Here is a 24,441-nt window from a genome sequence, read left to right as displayed (position 1 = left end):
TGTATGAAGCCAGAATGGGCCAGTACGGTAGTTACGAACACTGGTAAAACCCCACGTGATGATTTTGAAATAACTGGTAAGTCTTTAGGCTCAACCCCGCACGGTCACTGTGGCTTAATAAGGAACTGCTGCTGACCTTGTAATCATTTCAAAAGATGGTGACAAGCTATTCGCAGGGAAAGGGGAAAGAAGCACACCAGGAAGCAGAGTATGAAGAAGTATTTTAATAGCTCAAACTCAAAGTCATTGTGCTCCCCATTCTGAAGAGCTTCCTAAAAGCGGCAACTCTGGCCATTTTGAAAGCCAACGTTCACCCAGCCATGGTCTCTGGCATCAGCTTCCTCTGGGTGCCAACTGGGAGGAAAAGCATAAACGTGCCCAGACCCATCCTGGCTCCCATGGGACCTTCCTCCATCTATGCGTTCTACCGACTGCCTTAGTCGGACTAAGATGATGACTCAGTAAAAGGAATAGACAATTGTTGACTGTCTAAGCAGTAACAGTCCAAGCTGGCGAGGAAAAGCATACATAGGATACAGAAGGGCGAGCTTCTGCCTGCGGATCTACATTACATTTGTTTTGCCTGAAAACTATCAAGAAGGATTCTGTTGGCCAGGTGTTTCTGCTGGACAAGCAACATGGTGGTCCAAAGTCCTGGCTGTCCCGTGCCACCAGCCCAGAGTCATCATGTGTCGTCCACTGGAGAGTCTTTGAGGGAAACATGAAAGCCAGCTCATGCCTCTACCTATGGGTCGATTTCTTCAGGGATCACAGTGATCATGATGTCTTCATTGCCCCTGCGGACAACCATGTTCAGGGTGTTTTCCTTTTTAATGACATCGCTGACATCATTGGCAGAGACCACAGACTGTCCGTTGATGCTGATGATGATATCATTTTCCTTGAGCCCACCTCTGCAACACAAAGGAAAACACACATTTAATGCTTCCATTCCTCCTGGTCTAACTGCCTGGAAGGTTCTCGACTAGATGTAGACAGAGACACAGCTTAGAAGCTAGAATCCCCAGGGCCAATCAGTGGGATAGCGTAGTTAACTTATGCGAGGAGGCTCGAAATGCCAATGGATTGCACTATTTCCTTTGAGAGTTTTAGGCCAAGTCATCCAACACGTCCAGTTCAGAAATACTTCCCAGACTGGTATGGTCAGATGACAGACTGACCCCAAAGGAGGCAAGGATGTGCTATATATCACCTACCCTGGACCATGACCGTGGCCAGCCTGCCTGTAACAGGTGTCAGAACTCAGAAGGCAGGTCCCAGAGGAGCAGGTAGAATGGTTCTATTATGAGGCCTTCCTTTGTGTTATTATTGCCGTAACTTCCGCTCTCATATAGGACAGTGTCTAATAAGCTATTATGGTCCTTGATGGTCTAGCACAGGACCAGCAAACTTTAAGGGCCAGATGGGAAATATTTGGAGCTTTGCAGGCCGTAGGGCATCCTTCACAACTCAGCCCACTGTGGGCTGTGTCGGACTACTGCGCATGGCCCCGTTTACTGGCTGGACTCCAGTCAACTTCAGTTATGGACACTGAAATGTCAATTTCATATCATTTTTATATATCATAAAAAAACTACTCTTATTTAAAATTTTTTCAACTGTTCAAAAATGAAAGGCTATTCTTAGCCCATGGTCCTATAAAATTATAGCGGGCGGTGGGCCGGACCCAGACCCCAGGGAAGAGTCTGCAGGTCCCTGGTCTGGCTCTTCTCTCGGCACAGTATGTCAGTCGAGGTAACAAATGCGGACTGCTGGCTGAGCTCCTTCCTTCCGTGTTCCTTGGATGTTACCTGGGATATTTTCTGGTGCTGTAGACAGGTATGGCTTGACTGACAACAGACAGAATTACAGAAGGCTTCTTTGGGAGGAGATATGTCCATCTGGGGGCCTAGAATGGGACCACTGTCCAAGTTATCAGGGACACAGCTCCTTAAACCCTCCATCCCCAGCCAGGCCTGCCCCAGAGATCCATGAAGAGTTTGATAATCGCTCTTTCCACCTGAATGACTCCTCATGAAGAGAGGACTTTTGAAGACAGGGAGCACCCTTTTGCTGATGAGTCCTGAGCTGAAGGAGGTGAGAAGGCCTGGCTGATGAGACTGCCAAGGGTGTCCAACCATGTCATCAGGGATCTCCACATCCACCTGAGCCAATGTGAAAAGAACACAGCCTCCTCCCCACTATCCACAAGAACCACAAGGACATCAGGGAAAGGGAAGATTATTCTAACTCACGCTTCTGCTGGGGTATCAGGAATGACTTCAATGATATACGCTCCCGAAAGCACATCTGGGAAGTCTCGGTGGCGGTCCTTCAGCTCTTTGGCTTTGCTGCTTGGGAGGAAACACACTGACTTTAACATTAAGTGAACAAGGGGACGCGCTCAGCTGAGACTCTCACCCAGCTTCTCCTCCTGTCCCGGATTCTAACAGAAAATGCCTCCAGGAGCTTTGATTCTGCTTTTAATTGCCTTGACACACATTCAGTCACCTGGCCCTCGCCACACACACAAATGCCTGCACCGTTATCCTTGTCTTAGAGCGGGGGAAACTGAGGCACAGAGGTCAAGTCATTCCCAAGGTCATAAGCCGGGAAGTAGCAAAGCTGGGAGAAGAACTCAGGAAGCCAGATGCCAGAGCCTAGATTCCTTCTCCATACCTCCATCTCCCACGGTTCCAAGACAAGTAACTGATTCACATTTTAGTCTTGGCAGTTCAGTGTATATTCAGGAGGGCCAAAAATCTAATATGCATCTAAATCACAGTAATATAGTCACAACTGATTAATAATAAAGTAATTGATAATGAATATAGTAACACCTATGTTATATGTTAATATGTTCTACTCTTTGCTGACATAACCTATAAGCCTTTCAACCATGCCCTTGGTCACCAGGACTCATGTGATGATACCAGACTTTTTCACCAAGGTTCAAACACTGGTAAGCTACGAGGCTGGCAGCCACACGCCGCACCTTCCACTAGCTCGGGGAAAACAAGCCCATCCGTCATCGAGGCCTGACCCGGCATTCCGGTAGCCGCAGCCCACAGGCGGCAAGGCTTAGGAATGGCAGGGCGCTCTGGGCTGGAGGAGGTGCTTGGGGCACTCCTGGAATGTGAGTTTCAACAGAACAAGTGGTGAAAGTGAGGCATGAGGGAGAGTGACCAACACGCCCCACTGTTCAGGGCTGCCTTCAAAAAGGAGGGCAGAATCTTCTAGAAGGAAGGAGCCACTCCAAACACACACACACACACACATACACACACAGAGAAGGATAAAACCAGAGGCCTAGGTTCATGGCCCTTCCTCTCTTTCTTGATGTTTCTCAATTTTATTTATTTTTTTTATTTTTTGAAGACTTTATTTATTTGAGAGAGAGCAGGAGAGCAGAGGGGAGGGGAAGCAGGAGAGGGAGAAGCAGACTACCCCTGAGCAAGGAACCTGAAGCAGGGTTCGATCCCACGACTCTGGGATCATGACCTGTGCCACAGGCAGATGCTGAACTGACTGAGCCACCCAAGTGCCGGTTAAAATTTCTTAATTTTAACCAGACACTGAGATGCTTAAGGTAGCATAAGGTTTCTCTGTCAAGGGGCCAGTGGGAGCCTTCCAACGTTCAGGTTTATTCAAATCTAAGACAGAGACACGAAGTCCTGCTTACCCACCTGGAAGTGAGTGACGTCATTCGGATGCCGATATACTTCTTCTTGGTAATGGCTTTGCCTGGTGTGGCAGCAAAAGGACAAGAGGTCAGCTCAGGGGGCCACTGTCCTGGGGACACCGGGAGCTACAAGAGTCCATCCCTCGGTTGGACGTGTAAAGTTGGGCCCATCGGGGTACACTGAGGCTGTGGCTCGTATCTTGTTCAGAAACCCGCCTGCCACGGGACCTGGGAAGGTCCTGTCCTTTCCGTGAAGGGCCGAGAACCTGATTCTTCTGTCCTTGTCCTACATCTGATGAGGGTTCTATCCCTCCTAAAAATCTAGACTATGACCCCAGCCTGGTGTGGTGGCTGGGAGAGCCTCTTCCCCGGTCCCACAGCTCCTACCCAGCCCCTCCGGCAGACTCCACGCACCAGGAGACACACTTCTCAAAGACATCCACCAGACCATGAACCTGTCTGTTCCCTGTCGCACATGTGGACGTGTGCCCTGACCTTCACCTTGGCCACTGTGACCCTGGCTGACCTCTTTCCACATCCGTCTATGCAGCTCGGCACGTTCCCGCACTCCAGACACAAGACCCACCCGGGAGTGGGGGGGCCTTGAGGCTGTTACTCCTGGGTCTGGAATGCCAGCCCCACAACCCCATCACTCCCCATCACGAGAAACACTTCTCAAAGACGTCCACCAGACCACGAACCTCCCTGTTTCCTGTTGTGCATGTGGACGTGTGCCCTAAGGCCTTCACCTTGGCCACTTTGACCCCGGCTGACCTCTTTCCACATCCGTCTGTGCAGCTCGGCACGTTCCCGGACTCCAGACACAAGACCCACCCAGGCGGGGGCCTTGAGGCTGTTACGCCTGGGTCTGGAAGGCCAGCCCCACAACCCCGTCACTCCCCAGCTCGCCACCTGCTTCACTTGCAGGAAAACATCACTGGTATCTGAAATCTTGCCCGTTTGTCTGCTGCCATCCTTCCTCCTCCCGCCGGCAGAAGTTAAATATCACACAGGCCCCCACGGAGCCACGGGACCCCCAGCCTCACCCCAAGCAGATGGATGGATAGCCGTTTGTGGCATGAATGATCTCCCTGAATCTCAGTCTCCTCATCAGAGAAATGGGACCAATACTTTCCACCTGACAGGGCAAAGGAACTTAATGAAGTAAAACGATGTCTAGAAATCACCTCCAATCCCACCTGGTACGTATTAGACTAACCCGTATGAAATGTTCATGGTCAAGGGTCCGACACCTGTGACCCAATACCAGGGGCCTAACACCGTGCATCCCATCTCCCTTTCCGATCTGAAAGCCTTGGCTCATGTTCAGGTGTGTGGCCTCCCCCGCCGGAACCTTCCACGGCAGGATGAGCTGTGTTTTACCTTTGGCCTGCCGGTCATGGGACTCGGTGAGGAACTTCTTAATCTTATCAGACGGGATTGCGAAGGAGATGCCGGCGGTCACCTTCAGAGTGTTAATCCCAATCACTTCGCCGTCCTGAAGAGCGAGATGGAAACAGCCTTCTGAATGCACCAAGGTTTAGCAGAGGATGAAGAGGTCGTCGGTGTGAAGGAAGTCTCTGAGCTCCTGAATGAGTTCAGGGGGGGTAGTGGGGGGGGGTCCCAGCACCAGAGCGGGGAGGCATCACGCGGGGCAGCAGGACCCACCCTTAGCAAAGGGAGACCTAACACAGTAAGTAGGCTCAGTCCCCGGGGACCGCCATGCCCTAAAAGCAGCCTGAAGCAGGTAGTTTCAAGGTGCCCCTCTGCTCCTTCCACAGGGAACAGGTCTCAGAGTCCTTCAGGTGGCTGTCTACACCCTCCTGCTTCTTCCGTTTTCAGTGATCTTAACATACCTCTGCCCACAGCAAGGAGGACAACCTTAGCGCTTAGAGTTCCCAGGAAAGTGGCAAGAGCAGCCATGGGTGCTGCCGGGGCTGCGGGGTACGCCCCCCTCCCCTCCTCTGCGTGTCACATACCAGCCTGAAATCCCCGAGCAAGCCAGTCTGCGGGGACGGGCTTCAGTTCAAGACAGACTCACAGGTTCAGTGAACGCTACTCACGAAGGCACAGACTCCCTTCACGCTGTTCAACCATCATTTTAACCCTCCTGTTACATGGGTTTTTTTGGCTCAGGCTGAGAAGGGCAAACTGCCTAGGGAGCATCAGTCCCTTCCTGGTACCTCCTGCGAGCCCTGGGAATTTGGTCCCCAACATCCAGAACCTTCCAGGAGGCACTGCTGCCTTGGGCTTTGCTAAAGACGGCCCTCAATTTCGTTGAGGGACCTGAGAATAGAGCTGGGTGACCCCTGAACTGTGCGGACCTCACTCGGACAGATTCTCAGGCTTCCCTTCTGATGCATATGTATTTAAATACAGACAGAAGTGACATGGGGGGGGCGGGCAGGCGAGGAGTGCGAAGGGCAGGGGGAACCAGGGGGTGTAACTCCTCATTGCAGCCAGGTCTTGAGGGAGGGCCTCTGGCCAAGACAAAGACTGTGGAGGAGCCAAGCCAGCTCCTGCAGCGGCCTGGAGACCTCCTCTGAGGCCACGACTTTCTATAACAGGCCGGAAGTGCTGACACCTTCAAAATAAAGGCCTCCTCCTCCCGCTACTCCTGGATTGGCCCTGAATTCCACCGCCCTGATTTATAACCCTGAAACACGAGCGTGTCCTCAGGCAGACTCCAGGGGCCTTGCTCTTTTCAGAAAAGATAAGAAGGGTAATTTGCAAAGATAGAGTACATTCACAGATTTCACTTTAAAAGAATTAGATAATGTGCTTTGGCAAGTTCAAGTTTGAAAAGAAAGCAAAAAAAAAAGCATATACAAGTATTTTAAAAGAAAAAAAAAAAAAGGCCTTACCAGGTTTACTAATGGGCCTCCCGAGTTTCCATACTGAAATTAAGCAAAAATTAAAAGGTTATGAGTTCCCATCTTTACATATTCCAAAGTATTTCCCTGCCTGGCATGCCCCTGGGTTCAGGTTTTCTCAGATTTGTTGCTGCCAACCTAATATTTTGCTGAAAAAAGGGATCTTAAAATTTTTCAGGAAGTTTTAGATGTGCTATAAATGAGATGTTTGGCGGGGGCGGCTCCGAAGCCCAGAGGCCAACTCCGACCTCCCTACAGCACCCGGCACTACTTCTTCTCTTGGCGACAGCCCGGCTGCCAACTGGCTTGAGGATTTCAAGACTTCACCGCCTCCCAGCTCTGCGATCCCTGCTTCGCTGCTGGGGCTGGAAACCTGCGCGGTTTGTTCTTTTTCCACGACTTCATGCAGGTCTCAGGAAAGTTTGGGAATAAAACCTACTCGAGGCAGCAAGTGCGTAAAACACGTTTCGTCTTATCTATTAAACAGATGTGGGGGGTGGGGCATTACTCTTTAGAAACACCAACCCCGTAAGATGACTGCCGAAGGGAAAAAAATGTGACTTTAAAAAAGATCCCGTTGATGAGACGGTGTGGAGCAAAGCCCGGCCTCCTTAGACATCGGTCAGTAAGAGCCTAAGGCTCAGACCGTGCCCCAAGGCAGAGATCACACCCCCCAGGGTGCCGGGGGCAGGGGCAGCAGTGTCTGTACCTGCATGAGCATCCCTTCTGCACAAAGCCTCGAAAGCAGCTTCGCCAAAGGGCCTGGAAGCAGAGGAGCCATGGCCCCTGGGGTGGGATGGGAGCGCCTCTGGGCTACGGACCTTGGTGTATCTGAAGGCCCCTTCACAGGAGCCCCTGGAGATGGCAAAGGCTGAGGACGGCCCCTCGGTCTCATCTGCTCTAGGGGTTCAACGGGAACTCCCTGCCCGGCACCTGGAGGGCCCTGACTCCACCCCTGGTTCCCAAGCCCGGCTTCCCGAGCGCCCGGCCCGACCCCGCAGGGCTCACGTTGATGATGGCGTCCGTCTGGATGTAGTCCATGTCCGAGTTCCGGAGCCCCAGCTCTTTGCCGCCTCGCTGGGTGGTGCTGACGATCCCGGTGGTGACTGTGTTTTGAAGGGAAAACGGGCTTCCGATGGCGACCACGAACTCTCCCGGCCTCAGCTCAGAGGAACGGCCAAGCAGCAGGACCGGCAGCCGTCCCTGGAACCACAAGGTGGGCGTCGCTGCGGTCAGTGAACGGCACGGACCGACGCGCCACGCGGCGACAGGCGTTGAGGTCAGGCCCGCCATCCCTTCCCAGGCCGAGGCCACACGGCCCCTCCCACCCACTACCACCAGCATGCTGCAAGCTGTCGCGGGGCCAAGGAAAACACAGAAGGTCACGGGAGGCCGTCTCGGGGTCACACATCTTGAAGCTATCAGCACAGACTTAATGAAACCTTGAGACTAGGAGACACAGTCTGGATTCGGGGCCCGGCTGCCTAAGGCCGTCTTAGAGAGTGAAGATGCGTGGAGGGATCCTGAGCTCACACCCCCCAGGGTGCAAAGGATCAGTTCCCACTTATCAGAGGCACATCTGTCCAGAGTCCTGTGGAGCCGGGGGCCCTGAGGGCGGGAACTGCACAGTCCCCCCTGGATGAGTCTCCACGCTGAGTAGAGGGCAATTCTGGTGACAGGCAGAGGGGGCAAGGCATTGAGCCCACCACCCCCCACCACCTCTCCACTAGCACCAAGACCCAAGAAGTAGGCTCTCCCCTCGCCTGAAAAGACCCTCTATGAACCACCTCTGCTCCCTGGCCCTGGTGAACTCACTAATCCGACAAGCCCCTTCCCCGATGCCCTCGGAGGCCAGGCACAGTCAGAGGCTCCACACAAGTCTTCAGACCGGATCTAGCCAGCTGGAGTGGCCAGGGCTGGGGCGTCCATGAGGAAGGCCTGAGGCCCTCCCCTTCCTTTCCTTCCAGAGCCAAGCAAACCTCCTGAGTTCCTCCCGCCTTTGTTCCCCAACAAGAGGATCAGCTGCCCCAAACAACCAGGCCCAGGCCCAGGAGGCCAAGACCCCGCCCTTACCTCCTGCAAATAACACTTCCAATCCTCCTGCTTGTCCACCTCAAAAAGAAAGGAAGAGGTGGGGGGCGGGGCAGGAAGGTGGGGTGAGTCGAAATGAGCCGTTACTTTCGCATATGCCCTGAGAGGGATAGAGCAGACACCCTGAAAGCAGATGAGGTGAGGTGAGGTGATCACTGGGCCCATTTCACAGATGAAGAAATTAAGGCTCAAGAGACTGGGTGACTTGAGACAGAGCAGAGACTCGCGCCTGGGACTGTGACCCTGAACCCAGACCCATCGGCTCCACAGCACTGTGCCACAAAGACCCCCCCCCCCAAATAAGAAAGGTACTGGGCCAGAAAGTGCGTGGAGGAAGGAACGTTGAAGAAGGTATCTAAGACTGGCTTTGAGAAGGAACGCCCCTCGGAGCACAGCCAGGGAGAGGCCCAGGAGAGCTGTGAAGAGCACAGACCCCCGGCCAGGCTGCCTGATTAGATCCTGGCCCGAGTTTACAACCACCGGGTCTCAGTATTCGCATCTGGAAAATGGGACTACCACGCACGGCACACCGCTCTCGTGAGTTGGTTGTGAGAAGGAGGTGACAAGACCCCAACGGCCCTTGAATATCGCCTGGCTCTTGTGACGCATCCTGTCAGTGGGACAGGTAAGCGTCCCAGAAGTGATGGTGATTTTTGCTGCCCTGGGGATCTGTGCAGAACTAGTGAGGGAACCCCACCCACTAAACTCCCACAGGCTAGCCCGTGTCACCCAGCCTTCCACCCAGGAAAAGGCTGGCGGCACCAGGCTACCCTAACAGTGACCCCTGGGGTCACCTGAGGCCACAGTGCCCGTGCAGCTCTGGAAGGGGCAGGCCTGCCGCTCCACACTCCCCGAGCTCCTCGGCGTCCAGCGGCACGCTGGCGAGCTCAGCTCGGCCTGTTTACCCTGGGCCCATGCCAGCCACCCCTGCCAGCAATGATTTCATCCAACAGTCACAGCGGGTGGGCGAGGGGGGCCCGTGACGTGCACCAAGCCAGTCTGGGGGAGGCCTGCTGGGGACCCAGCTGCTCCTTCAGGCCTGCGCAGGGGGACATGGCAAGGAAGACTCCTGGGGCTGGGTACGTCTGGCTTTTCACCAACTTCAAGGCAAGAGATCAAGTTCAAACAGAGAGGTGGGCCCAGCCCACATCAGCTCAGCCACAATCTGGGAACCACATCAGAAAGTCCCGTGGGGCAGGGCTGTGGAGATCCTAATTAGTCCTCGCCTACCCTGGGAAGGCGCAGAGCAGGCTCCTGGTTCCCGGAGTTCTGGAGCAGGGGGGCCTCAAGACAGCACCCCCAGAGCACCAAGTCTGAGCTCAGGCCCAGCGGACGAGGCGGGGAGGCCAACACTTCTGGAACACGGAAGCTGTGAGGACGGAGGAGCGACACCCCGCTGAGGGGAGAGTGCCCGGGGCCTGCGAGCAGGTCTGCGGCGCTCACTGGGGAGGGGTCGGGACCCCCAGACCACTGTGAAGGTGTCACACTCAAGGGACTACATGGGCCTGGACACGCGGACACCAGGGAGTCTCCCCCAGAAACAGTCCTCACTTAAACAAAATAGGCGACGTCTGGGTCCCAAGCGGCCAGTCAGATGTGCACCGATGGACCCCATGGGCAACATCAGATCTGCCTCGCATAAGCTTTTATTCCGTCAAGCATCCCCCACATCACGAAGGACGATCGGAGACAGAAATAAGCAAGTGGACACATCCCAAGGGGGTGGGGCTTCTAATAGGAAAACATGATGGATGTGAAAGGAAGGCACCTTCCACCTCCCGGCTGGCACAGCCTTTCATGGCCAACTGGAGGGGGGGGTGTGGGGAGGGTGGGCATTAGGGCAGGTGTTCCCCGTTTTACAGAAGTGAAAACCGAGACTCAGAGACAGGGCGGCCCCTCCCAGCTAAGGAGCAGCCTGGCTAGAGAAGAGAACAGGCCTCCTCACGGGCCGACCTGCACTCCAGGTACGTGTTAACCTGGAACCCAGCTGTCGGCAGAAACCCCTGCAAGGGGGTGACATGGGATGGTCGTGTGGGTCAGGCCGGACTTAGAGCTCTCTCCTCGCGGCCATCTGGCCCCCTGCTCCGCACAGCGGCTGCCGGCCCCACGAGCATCAGGCCCTCCGGCTGCCCCAGGTCGGAGTGGGGCTCCTCTGGATTTCAGTCCTCACCGCGGCTCTGTCTGCTCAACGCAGCTACCCCTCTGCTGGCCAGACTCCTACTCGGTAACTGAGCATCCGACTGCATAGCCGTCTAGACACGAGCTCCACGGGGGGCCTGGGGGAGACGAAACGCAGACACGTCTCGCGCTTGACCTCCGGATGGGGAACACCGGTCCGCGCCCTCCCGGCTCCCCTCCGCAGCGCCGTCCGAAGGCTGGTCCCCAAGCCACCCACATCAGAGGCGCCCCAAGGCTCGCGGAGCAGACACTCTGCCTGAGTCTCCTTGGGAAGCACCCCTCTCCTGACAGCCACTTCCCAGATGAGTCAGCATCTCGGTGGAGCCTGGCTCGCAGCACGCCCGTGAGGCAAACCCAGACATCTCTCCTCCACTTGGCAGGAAGCAAGGGGGTGAGCGGATCCCGCTCCCACGTCAGCCTCTCGAACCACCGGGGGGCTGACAACGTGAACCGGGTGTGCACAGCACGGCACTGGGCTGGGAGAGCTCGTAAGTGCCCCCAGGAAATCCCCAAGGCTCCACAATGGAGAGCGTGGGGCTCAAGACTGGCCCAAGTCCTTCGAGATGTTTCCGCGGTGCTGCTAGTTTTCAAGGCCACGCTCATGCCGAGGAGAGCAGGGGTGGCTCCCTGCAAGGGGACTCACTAACGCTAAAGGACGTCCTCACGCCACCACCGCAGACAGCGGCTTTAAGAAAACATGACGCCCCCATCACCTGGGTTTCCAGCCCACTACCACCCGGGCCGGTGGAGGAAGAGCCCAGGGGAGGGTGGGAGGTGTCAGAAGTCCTGGGTGCGGACTCCAGACTTACCATGTCTGTGTTAAGTGACTACATACTACCCATAGGCAGGATACTAATTGTGCGGTAGATTTAATGCAAAAACTTGGAAGAGGATGGTGCACAGTGTGATTAAAGAAGGTTCTCCCATTCATTTAATTACAACAAACCACCAGCAGGCCTGGCAGCACCGCTCCCGTGAAACACCACCAACATGAAAGAGAACTTTCTTGACAAGCATCCACTGAGCGTCTCTGACGAGCCGGGCCCAGTGAACACAGAGAAGATCAATCAATCCATCTGTGCCTCTAGGCCTACTGTCTGATGGGTTGGAGTCACATGGTAGTAAAAAGAGACAAAGTCCCAATCTCCATTGCCATGGTCAGCTCAGTCCAGAATGTTCCATAAGGACTAAATATAGATCAGAACTAAAAATGATTTGGGCGTATCAATGAGGGCGTTTTTAGCTGCAAGTAACTGAAAACCCAACTCAAATGGAATAAATGTCCAGCTGTTCAAGGGCAGGGTTGCGCGAGGGCCAGTCACATCAAAGACGCGTGGACATCTTTCCTTAGGTGGGATCAACTTAAGCCACCTCCATTCCGGGCGTTATATAAAGACAGGACTATGCCCAGTGGCAGGAAAGGATATCTTCCTCCCCTATGAGTCTCTTTGAAAGAGCAAAGAATGTGGGGCCTAGCACCTTCTTCCTCCTGGGTCATCGGCCAGCAAGTAGTCATAAGGCTACCCCCAACCATTCTTTGGCAAGGGGAACATGGCCCCCACGATGGCCTTACCCTCCCCAGGATTCGGCTGTGTTAGGAATGAGTGGACGGACCAGGGCTGTAGCAGCAGGAGGAAGGCCGAGTCTGCTGTGGGGGAAGGCTGCAGAGCGGCCACCAGCGGCCACCAAAGCTTGGGGCAAAGTGGTTCATTTTATTTTATTTTTTTTTTAAAGATTTTATTTATTTGACAGAGAAAGGTCACAAGTAGGCAGAGAGAGAGGAGGAAGCAGGCTCCCTGCTGAGCAGAGAGCCCGATGCGGGACTCGATCCCAGGACCCTGAGATCATGACCTGAGCCGAAGGCAGCGGCTCAACCCACTGAGCCACCCAGGCGCCCCAAAGTGGTTCATTTTAGAGCAGCAGTTCTAATACCTGTGTTTGGAAAGGGCTCTGATAAGTAGATGCTCCTTCATGCAGGTTTTTATGGGGTAGAGTCCTGCTTCGAGGACTCTGCATGGGACCTGGACTCACGCTGAAAGTGAATCACAAGCCCTGGAGCCCCCCAGGAAGAAAATCTGGGTGTGTGCTGGCTAAGGTCCCCGGGTGATGGCCTGCTTCAGGCTTCTTCTCCAGTAGCAACCAAGGCTGGTGCAGAAGAGAAGACTCAAAGTCACACACATGCCATATGCACACGCACACGCATACACACACATGTGCACACGCACACACATGCACCCAGGCACAAACATATATGCCACTTCAGCCCCTGCAGACCCCAAGAGCACCACGTCCCAGGCAGCAGGACAGCTGGGCTTGGACTTTGCCTTGTAGTAGCTCATGCCATGACCTTGGGCCATTTGATTGGCTTCTTTGAGTCCTGGTTTTACCACTTCTAAAATAAGATTGTTGAGGATGGTGATGTCCAAGGTCATCTCAGCTCTGACAATTAAGGTCCTTTCCAAAAGACCTGGATGATTTCCAAAAAACCTATTAGCAGACGATGGTTAAATTGGTGAGATCAGAAGAGGCACCACAGTCCTTAATAGATCTCTTTTCATACAACCCCCCAGTGGGGTCAGATGAGCCTGCAAGCTCGGGCCACAAGCGGAGAGGGGGACTCTTGGAATTCTCCAGATGCTGGCTCAGCCAGGAGTCGGCTAGAGAGGCTCTAACAGAGAAGGCCCATCAGTCTTGCAGCTTCTGGCCATACTGGTTTGGCCTAATAGGCCTTGAGTCCCCACTCCAGTGCTCCCTCCTTCCCTAAAGCTTGCAGAGAAGGGCAATGAAACAAACTAATAAAGCTAAAGGAAAAAAAAAATTTTTTTTAGCCTAATGAGGCAAGTGAACTACTTCTTTTTCTTCCTTGGAAAGTATAAAGTACTCCTGTTACAAAAATATTTTCTGTTGCCGAATCTGCAGGAGCCACGGCCTCCGCCAGCCACCCAGCAGGCCCGTTTTCAAGGGCCCGGGGCTTCCAGGCTGGTCCTGGGTGTCGCTTGAAGCTTGCTTCAAAGGCTAATGTTGCAGCAGTTGGCAGGGACTCAACCGAGTGATTCAACGTGCTTTCTGGAAACAGTTATGCTAACCTTTCATTTTCTTTTAAAAATATGTGATGGAGAAAATAGCACATCCCCCATACCCAGCAAGAAGCAGAGCTCTAGAACCTGCTTGCTTCCCTCGGAAAAGCAGACTAAGCTGGGCATCAGCATCTAAGGCTGTTCCACCGATGGCTGTGGGGGAGGGCTCGGGTGGGGAGACAGGAGAAGTGGGGGAGTCCGGGGGAGAGAGAACGAGGAACAGAGTCTGATCGTGTACAAGCAGAAAGAGAAAAGACCAACATGACCCCCTTCGTCCTCCCTGTTTACAAACCCCACTGTAATATTTCTCCTGCCAGCCAACTGTAACCAGAAACATGAGCATCCTGAAAATTCCCTTACGCTTGTTGTTTAAACCACAAAATGTCAACAGTTCTATGCAGAAGCCCAGCGGCCGGGGACTGTACAGATTCTGTGGCACCCGGAAGAGGCAAACCATGGTCTCCATCAAGAGTCACTCTGGTTTTCGTATACACCGGCCCCTCTGATCCCTCCACTTTTATCCACGGACTTCAGCTTCATGGATGCTGCTCCAAGAGATTTTGGCCAATAAATACTGATTTTTAAAAAACTGGTGAATATGAAAATGGAAAAGGAAAGAATGAACAAGCCAGATTTTAAAAAGCGCCTTCCAGAAGGGAAGGGCAGTGTTCTCTCTCTGGTCGATTCAGGGCACAATACAACAGCAACCACCCAGTTGAGATGGTCGGTGACACAGGCCTATTATATTAAATTAATTAACATATATTTGTGGCATAAAATGGGGTCATAGAGAATATTCTCACCACAAAACCAATGGTTTCTATGAGCTGCCCAGTGGCCAAAGCAAAGAGGGAAATACCATGAGTTACACACTCTTGTTATCAGATTCTGGTGCCTTAAATAACAAGAGTGACTTGATAAGCATTACTAAATGCTAATGCATTAATGCATTAAATAATCAGTCCTCAATTCACCAGAATGTCTTATTTCTCCCACGCCACAGAAGGTGGTCATGGTGATTGTAGGAAACCAGGTTTGCGAAATTGCATCTGTACTGCTATGAAAAGAGGTAACCAGTTCATTACAAAGCCTTTGCACCTACAGATTCTCAAGAGACTGACATAAAAAACTGGAGCTTTCTGGAATATGACCAGGAATCCCCAAGAACAAGGCCAGTAAGAAATGTAGACAATATGCACAGAAACCAGCTAATAACCGGAAACAGTAGCTTGGGCTCTGAAGGGCTCTAATAAACTCACTGAGAAATAAGTTGGCGCTTGATTTAGGGTCCAGCCTTGCCCCCTAATCTTCCCCTGGGTTGGCTCTGTCCTTCCTGTCACCTCAGACATAAGCTTCCTGCCTACACTACCTACAGAGGCCTCCCCAGCCCTCCATGCCTCCTGCCTCTTCTGTTTGTTCCTTTTCTGTACTTGTTACCCTAATATCCCATTTTTTCTGTCCTCCCCCCTTGCCTGTCGTCCGGGGGTCGCGTGGCTCTTGCGCGTGGCTGATACGTGCTCAGGACCTAATACAGAGGCTCAGTAAAGCCTTACAGAATCCATGAATGAATAAACAGTAACTGAAGAAAATGAACCACCGAGACCTTAAAAGATCTTTTGGATTTGGAATTGGATAATCATTTTCAAAACATCTTGGAATTCTACTGAAAATGCAGAGAAATGAGTAAACATAAAGCTTCTCTGCTTAATCCACAAAAGCGATGCCGCAGCAGCAGCAGCACCAAAGAAACACAGTTCGAGCACACGTACACGCACACATGCACACACACACGCGCATGCACACATGTACCAGCCCCAAGAGACAGAGCAAGTGAATTCAGCCTCTCTGTGCTCTGCCCTTTGGTCACCTAGAGCTTGGGTCTTACGAGCGTATTTGGCCTCTAGCACACTCAGCTCCTCTAGGACAAGGTGTTAATTGTCTCACACTGGGGTGGGCAAACTTCATCTATGAAAGGTCCAAAAGTAAGTATTCTCGGCTTCGTGGGCATGTGATCTCCATCCTAACGACTGCACTCTGCTGATACAGCGCAAAAGCAGCCACAGACTCTAAATCATGGGCATGGCTCTTTCGCAATAAAACTTTATTTACAAAAACAGATGGAGGGCCAGATGTGGCCTGCAAGCCACAGGGGACCTGCCCTGGACTCTCCCGCATTGTTACCTACTCGCTAAACTGTCCAACGGAAGCAGTGAATGTCTGCACGTCCCCGCTCCCCGCTCAGTGATGGAGACGGGAGACATTCCGGATGCGGCACCTACACGTTCAGTCCCAACAACCCGGGAACCGCTTTGTCAGAACCATAAATGAGAGTCTTAACCTAATTCCCTGACGAGAGAGCGCCAATGTGAAAAAAGGCATCACCATATTAAGAGAAAAACATAGCCGAAGAATTTCCTTAACAGTCAGCTAAGTTCTTGAACCCAGGCCAGAGAACACACACGGGCTCCGGTTTTGATAGTTTGGGGAACTGAAACATTTCCACATTCCAGAAGGAGCTGCAGTCCCAGCAGAAGGGGCCACGTCCCCATCGGCCTCTGGACAAAGGCCGCGCAGAGGAATGAGGGCCGCCGCTCCGCTGCCTGGCTTACATTCCCTGATGGAATATTGATTCCCACGCCCTGAAAATGGTAAAAATCAATACGGTAACAGAAGCCTTGTAACATCTAGGGCGCCCGGGTGGCTCAGTGGGTTGGGCCGCTGCCTTTGGCTCAGGTCATGATCCCGGGGTCCTGGGATCGAGTCCCGCATCGGGCTCTCTGCTGAGCGGAGAGCTTGCTTTCCTCTCTCTCTCTCTCTCTCTGCCTGCCTCTCTGCCTACTTGTGATCTCTCTCTCTCAAATAAATAAATAAAAATAAAATCTTTCAGAAGCCTTGTAACATCAACGGGGGCCCGGGCGCCCGCAGCAAATTCAAGGGCAGCCGTCGAAGCTCCGGCACCCAGAGCACGAGACCACAGACGACCAGCACAGAGGCAGTGGGGGAAAGAATCCGAAATGGAAAAACACAGAAACAAAATAGGAGGGTGACTACGGCAGTGCCATCGCAGCCCAGGCTCCCGGTCGCTTTACGAGGCTGCGGGACGGACTCCAGGAGATGCGAAGCCGTCCCAGCCCGGCCTCTGTGTTATCTGATTCACTCCTGGACGGCTCCGGCGGCTGAGTCAGCGGCTTCCGACAATCAGGTTGTCTAAGGAGAACCGGCCTGCGGCGGGCATGAGTCACGCCGAGCGCCGCCCCACCCCCGCCCTCGCCACCGTCCGGGGGCCACCCGGACCCTCCTCGCTGAGGACTCAGGACAGAGTCACGGCGCACCGGGCCAGACCTGGAGACACAGGCCTGGAGGAGACAGAGCCCGCTGAGCAGCTGCTGGCACCTGCCTTTCGAAGGCCCAGGGCACCACGCCCCCAGCCCCCAGCCCCGAGTGACCCCTGTCCTGAGCTTCAGGGATCAGAAGCGGGCTCAGCAGTAAGAGGACCCTGTGTAAACAGAGCAGCCCCCGCCCCGCAGTCCTCCGCTTCAGCCACTTCAAACGGCTCTGGCCTGTAGGTGGCCAGGGGCCCGAAGGTGGCCGGGGGCGGATGCAGGCCTGGGGTGGGGAGGGAAGAAAAATACCTCACAGGCCTCAACCTGGCGGCCTGCACACATCTCCCTGCCTGTTGGCGTCAGGGGGAGCGCCCACAGGAAACCTCCCTGCCTCGGCCGCACTCCGATTGCCCGAGACCACAGGGCTGCCGGAGCCCGGGCGAGGCCAGTGTCCGTCCAAAGCCGGCGGCCCCGGGGATCGGATGAGGCCTGGCTGCGGAGTGCGGGCCGGGGAGGCGGGGGGTGGCGGCCGGCCCCCTGCGCCATCAGGCCCTCATCAGAGAAGGGGCCCCGGGCCTCCCCACTCAGCCATGCCTCAGAGCCGTGGGCCTCGCTTCCTCCTGAGCAGAGAGCACCGGGGCCGGTCCTGGGACCCCGCTGTCCCGCAGCGACCACCTGACAAGTGGGTCAGGCCGGCGTGTCCCTCCCACTCCAGCAGCGCCCAGAGACCTAAATCAGCAAATAAGACAACCACTGACTGGGCAAGGAGATGGGGGTTGGTGGTGAAGAGTGAAATGTGACTGTCCTCAGAGTGGCCGTCCAGTCCGGCGTGGGGATGTGGGGAGCCGCCCTGGGCAGCCGGGGGAAGGGCTGTCCAGGGCAGAATGTCGGGCGGGACCCGAAGGATGGGAAGGGCAGCTCTGGAACCGCTGGGGGGACACAGCCCGGGAGCCATGGCCTGGACCCCGGGAGAGCAGCACTGGCGCCGGGAGGCCAGAGAGGAGGGGAGGCCAGGCAGAGTGGTGAGGGGAGGAGGGAGATGAGGCCGGGAAGAGGGGTGCAGGGGTACCCCCATCGGGCCAGGCCCCCAAGGACGTGTGTGAAGGGCAGACAGCACAGGGTCCAAAAGCTGGACTCAGCAAAGGAAGCAGAGGCTTTTCTGCTGGTGCTTCCTCGGGGACACAGCGGGAGCACCTCGCTAACGAACGTGGCTTTCCCCGCTCACCGTCTTCAGCACGTGCCCGCACTTCTGTCCTGGAGTCCAGCCTGGAGAGACCAAATCACTCTCCTTTTACCTCCCTCTCTCCTTCCCTATCTCTCTCCCTCTCACCCTCTCTTCCTGAACTACTCAGGGGGGGAAAAACGGCACAGACAAAATGCTGCCTTTGGATAAAATTTTTGAATGTTCTGCAAACATGGCCCGTGTCATGTTGAACACATTTGGAAACAGTTTGTATCTGAAGCTGAACTCGTCTGCCCTCGAAGCTGCTTTCTATTAAAATGTTTGCATGCACACTGTCCCCGCTTCCTGGCACTGGCATTCCCTCCCCCTCTTCCCACAGCGGCTAGCCCCAGGAAAGAGGAGGTGCAAATCCTAGGGCAGAAGCACAGAACGGGCTGTGGGTGGAGGGGATGGGCCTATAGGGGGCACCCTCTTCCCCCAACTTGGGATGTGGGGGACAAGGGGACAGACTAGGCCGCTCCGCTGGCGAGCCTCCTTCTGAAAGTTCTTCTGTCTCCAAACTCAGCAGGGAAAGTAAGTGCACATGTGTCTTCTCAGCAGTGAGAAGCAAAAACAGAGTTCTTTGGTCCCCAGCCCAGACATGTCGCTGGCAATCTCAGGCCAAGGGGGGCGGGGGTTCACTGGAGACACAAGGGGAGTTCCAAGAATGGAAAGAAAAGTAGACAGATCAGGTCAGAAAGGGCAGGAACCCAGCGCCCCGGCGTTGGGGGGAGGCTGCTCAGCCGCAGGGGCTCCAGCATTGCCCATGGGCCCAGGCAGGTTTTGTGAGGCCTCCGAGGGGAAGACCGGCTGGATCCATGGGTCCTGTGTCCTGGCCCCAGGAGGGTGGGGCACCATGACTACTGGTCCCACCAAGACTGTCCAGTGGGGGAGACGTAGCCCCCAGTGTAAATGCTAGGTGCTGTTCTCAGGAGACGGGGGTGCTTGGATGACAAGGAAGCATGACAACAGATGTCCAGGGTAATTTCTATTCCTTAACAGTGCCCAGGGTTCCTTAACAGTGTCGAGGGACCCCTGGGTGGCTTAATCAGTTAAGCATCCAACTCTTAACTTCGGCTTAAGTCACTGTCTCAGAGTCCTGGGATCAAGCCCCGAGTCAGACCCTGTTCCCAGCGGGGAGTGTGCTTCTCTCTCTCTGTCCCTCTCCCTCTGCCCCACCCCTCACTCGCAGGAGTGGGTGAGTGATGCGCGTGCTCTCTCTCTAAAATAAATTTTAGAAAGAATCTTAAAAAAAAAAAAAAAGTATTGAGAATACAACCCTCAGGAAGGACAATAGCTGTTAAAGTAAGGGACAGCCTCCGAATGAAATCATGACGGTGGGGGCAGGAAACGGGCCCAGGCTCGGAGTCACCAAGTTAGCCACTGAGCTCGCGGACATGGTGGACAGTCCCATCAATTTCCTTGGGTTATTAGAAAACAGCCCCGGGAGGCTGGGTCACAGCCTCATGCGGCAAAGCAGCATTTGGAATGATTTTCGATCCTCAGGCCCAATTTTGTTGGTTCTGTTTGGGCTGCTCTGAGTCGCCCACCACCCCTACCCCCAGTTTCTGGTCCTTTGCTGTTCCCGAGAGTGACCCAGCGCAAGGCGCGCACAGCCCGTCCCCAGCCTGCGGTTTATTCGTCCCTGTGCTCAGGCAGACTCGGATCTGCTGGGAGGAGAGGCTCCTTCCAAACTGAGCCTCGTTCCAAGCCAGTCTCCGCCCCCTCCTCATAATCAATCATCAAACAAAAGGGAAAGAGCTGGAAGAGATGGTTTTACTCTACCCCCCACCCCTTTCCAACCACTATCAGCAAAAAAAAAAGCAGTTTAGTCAGTGGAAACCAGTCTCTTGTGTGGGTGTCTGCAATTTAATATCCATTCATTTCCGATTCCTTTTTGAAAAGCCACATTTAATTCAACTTTTCAATGTTAAGCATCTTTTTCTCGAGCTAGAAACAGCCCTCAAATACCATACAGCCGGCACAGGGCTGGCCTCCCATGGGCAGCAAGGGCCGGGTCAGAAACACGGCAAAGATGGTCCGCTGAGATCTTTCTTGCCCTGCCTGGACATGTCGGGGATGACACCAAGACCGTCTCCACCTTGGCTCACAATCTGAAAAGAATCTCCCCCCTGGCCAGCGGCGCATTACTGCCCACGCATTCCAAACACAGAATTACTCAGTGGCAGCAGCTCACGCAGATTCTGGGCCAGCGCTGTGCCTGCAGAGAGCCCCACTGCTGGCTGCCTTCCAGGGGCTCGGAATGGGGGGGAGCTGAAAAGTCCTGCGTGCGGCCACAGGATGTGCTATTCTGGCTAGCCTCCTTCCGGTGAGACTACCACATCCTGGACACTTCCTAGCGGCAGGTTCCTAAACAGGGTAGCACCAGCCTTCCCGGGGAGCTATTTAAAGTCCAGCCATCCCATCCCACCAAAAGGCCAGGTTGCATCCATCCAGTAAGGGCTATGGCCTTGGAGACTTGAGGGTCAGAGGCAGGTTCGTTTCCCCACAGCACAGCTGTGTGACTTCGGGCAGGTTACTTAAGCTCTCTGAGCCCCTGTTTCGTCCTCTCTAAAATGCGGATGATAGAGCCGTCTTGCTGATTAGGTGGACGTTACAAATGAAGGCAGAGGCTGGGTCAGCCGGTTGGAGCTCATCAAGCGGAAGTTATTATGATTATGTCATGACCAACAGACACATTTTCAAAGATATTATTGCTAGAAATTCCACAGTTACCTAATAGAAGTAATATCTGACTGAGACCTCGCTGAAGGCCAGTTTCCTACACCAACCGTGGAGCCTGTTGCTGTCCTGATGAAGAGCAGACAGAGAAAAAAACAGCCCGTGGGCTCCCATGGTGGTCCGCCTTCACGGTCCACATCCAGGCGAAGGTGTGTAAAGATCTGGTCAAAAGACCCCTCATGGCTCTCAGTCTGGGGTCTTTCCCTGGGCCCACGAGAAGATTCCAGCCTACCGGAAGACTTCCTTCCTTCCACAGGAAGCCCCGAAAATTACAAGGACATGAAGAAACCAAAAAATGCGACCTCACTGCAAACCAAACCTTGCCTACCGACATCTACCGACAAGTGGGAATTGTTGACGGTCTGGTAGGAACTGGATTTAATTTCAGGTATGAAGTCTTCACTACACAAATCAAACAGGGCAAACATGACTACAAGGAGAACGTTTAAATAGAAAGCAAACCGTTTTCAAATACAGCGTTTCTCAGATTGAATTCACTGTGTCTCAGTTTTGCAAAAAAAAAAACACACGTTCCAAGCACAGATGCTTATCACCTGGGGTGTACACCCTTTCGTGGGAGAGAGCTGTGCACATTAGCATATCAAAAGTTCTGAGAAAGTCTCCAAGAAAGAAATCCATTAGCTCTGCTTTAATTCAAGGTTTCCAGAACTTTTTGAAGAAGGGAGCATTGTTAACACGTCTAGAGGGGCGCCTACGTGGCTCAGTGGGTTAAGGGTCCGACTGTTGCTTTCAGTTCGGGCCATGATCTCAGGGTCGTGGGATCAAGCCCTGCGACCGGCTCTCTGCTCAGTGGAGGGTCTGCTTGGGCTTCTCTCTCTCCCTCTCCCCATCCCTTCCCTTCTCCCTCTCTCAAATCACAGATAAAGCCTACACACACACACACACACACGCACACACATGCACACACACACATCCAGTAACCCTGAAAAACCCCAATTTGGGAGACATGGCTTGTTTTCAAACCCAGTGAAATGCATGAATGAATAAAAGTGAACACAAAAGAACAAGAGTTGCCTCAGGAATGGGAGACTCAATATTCACTGCTTACCTACTAATTTCTTTATAAAACTATTGCTTTCTTTTATAAAAATATAAGCTTCCATTTTTAAAACTCTGATCTTACAGCCTGCTTCTTAAAGATGCTTCCACGAGTCCCCCCGCTTTCCCTCACCAGAAGCCACACTCAGTATCTCCTAAATGTTCTCCTCTTGGGGTCCAGTCTTGACTGGTTCTCAGGAACCAGGGTGCTCTGGACCTCTAACTTCTCTCAGGCTTTGCCACCTGGGAACTCAGGTCTGCAGGCAGGGAGCGGACTTACCTCGTGGTCAATTTTGATAAGTGCAATGTCTGCTTTCTCATCCACATCCTTGATTTTGGCTTCGTAGGTTGCACCGTTCTTCAGCTCAACCTTGACCCGATGCTTGTTGGTCACCACGTGGGCGTTTGTCACAATCAGTCCATCTTCAGACACGATAAAGCCAGACCCACTGGCCACCGGCACCTCCCTCTTAGAAAAAGGAAGCCTAGAACCCAGAGGACAGCCCAGTTAAGCCCCAAACACCTTCAGATCAACTATTCAACGTACTGATTCAGCAATGCACATCTAGGAATTTACTTTACATGTCGGGTCTATTCAACCTTCAAAACAACAGAAGGCTACTGATTTTTGCCAGCATCCAAAAATTCTACTTACAAAATATTCTTAGGGTCTCTATTCAGAGCTACAGGTTCTTAAGTGATCTACAAGGGTCAGAATGTACATTCAAACAGTCTAAGGGGAACGCATACTAAGGGGGATATGTTATCTTCCCATAGGAACATATTCGGTGGCTCTTGGACATTTCAAAGGGCCCCAGAAACAGCCCTAATGCTTTGCTAATGGCAGCGCGTTCCAGCAGGAGGCTCAGAAGCCGTGGGAAAACAATAAGGCCCTCTTTACTTGCGAAACAGCTCAATGTGAACCACGGCAGGAGCGATCTTCTCCACCACGTCGGCAATGAAGTTGTATTTATGGCGCAGACTATTGGGGTCCTCCGGGCCTGAGAACAAAGCAAAGACAGGACACGTCAAGATGCGGTGCTCTGTGCTGTGGCTCCTGAGAAAGACATGGGTGAGACGGGGCCAAAATACACACCCGGACCTTTGGAACCCCGGACAAATGAGAACAAGACCCCAGACCTGCACTCCGTTGCAAAGGTTCTCGGGGCTCTCAAGGGAACTTCCACTCACGTAAGAGGGAACACCCATCAGAGATGACCTCTTTGCTCTGCTTCTCTCCTCCCAATGGTTTCACTGCAAAAATGCTGACCCAGAGGCACCAGCTGATACCTGGACCTTCTAGCGGCTCCTTGGCAAAGGTCGTGAGGCAAGGGGTCACGGTCACGGTCATGGCACCACCCTCCGCCATGCCCCTGCCAGTTCCCACAGTGCCACAGAGAAGCAGCCACTCCCAGCATGCCACCGCTACCACCACCACCGAGCGGAGAGCTGAGGTGGCTTTGAGGAGATGCCCACTGGACATTACAGACTGAAAAGGCATTAGGGCAAAGGCACAGATCCTGTCTTCCCACTGATCCCACAAGGTGAACAGAGGCCACCATCCGTCCCCAGAGCAGTTGTCCACTATGCCTTGTTTATTCCAACCCCCTGGGACATCCCAGGTCAGAAGGCACAAGAGGTGCCTTGATACCATTGGGGGGAAAAAAGAAAGAGAGGGAAATCAAATGACCATAATTTCTATATAAACATACACACAGTAATTAGCGAACCCCCATTTCAAAGCTACTTTTAGACACAGAAATCCCACATCCCAGTGTAGGACTCTCACCCAGCAAGGCCAAAAAATGGCTTCCACCCACCAGATGCACGCACCACGGCATCTGGTTCAGAAATGAGCTTCTGGGAACTCAGGTTCCAGGACACCCATTCTGCGGGCAGAGGTGGCAGCAGGGGCCAGTGTGGCCCCCGCAAGTGCAACCCGAGCTTGCAGTCCTGGTCCCAAATCCGTGCCACCTGCACACATCCCTCAACACATCTCTCTCTGCCTTCACAGGCCAGAGGGGTTCTAGGCTAGTCTGCAGCAGAGAACGCACACGCCCTTTCCTTTCTCTCTCCTGGTCTCCCTTGGCCCAGTCGCCTCGCTTAAAGCTACACAAAGCAGGCTCCAGGGAGGCAGGCTCTGCCCGCCCCGCTACCCATTGGTCCCCCGCAGACACTGGCAGGAAGCTTCCAG

General features: G+C 53.7%; 1 protein-coding gene across 2 annotated transcripts in view; it reads right to left on the bottom strand.

Moving 5' to 3' along the window:
- Positions 1-204: 204 nt before the first annotated feature.
- HTRA1 (HtrA serine peptidase 1) overlaps positions 205-24,441 on the bottom strand; it is a 48,836-nt gene continuing 24,599 nt past the window's right edge. Inside the window, exons 2-9 of one of the 2 annotated variants that reach the window (XM_044240668.1) lie at positions 23,149-23,248; positions 22,528-22,732; positions 7,564-7,758; positions 6,547-6,579; positions 5,066-5,180; positions 3,687-3,744; positions 2,256-2,354; positions 205-914 (exon numbers count right to left, since the gene is read on the bottom strand). In XM_044240668.1, coding sequence (XP_044096603.1) covers positions 746-914; positions 2,256-2,354; positions 3,687-3,744; positions 5,066-5,180; positions 6,547-6,579; positions 7,564-7,758; positions 22,528-22,732; positions 23,149-23,248 — 974 coding nt within the window. In that variant the 3' untranslated portion in view covers positions 205-745. The remainder of the gene's footprint in view (positions 915-2,255; positions 2,355-3,686; positions 3,745-5,065; positions 5,181-6,546; positions 6,580-7,563; positions 7,759-22,527; positions 22,733-23,148; positions 23,249-24,441) is intronic. The other variant, XM_044240669.1, reaches the window with a different exon arrangement.

This window comes from Neovison vison, chromosome 2 (genome assembly GCF_020171115.1).
Source record: "Neovison vison isolate M4711 chromosome 2, ASM_NN_V1, whole genome shotgun sequence".
NCBI lineage: Eukaryota > Metazoa > Chordata > Mammalia > Carnivora > Mustelidae > Neogale > Neogale vison.
This window is presented reverse-complemented; position numbering and strand designations above follow the sequence as displayed.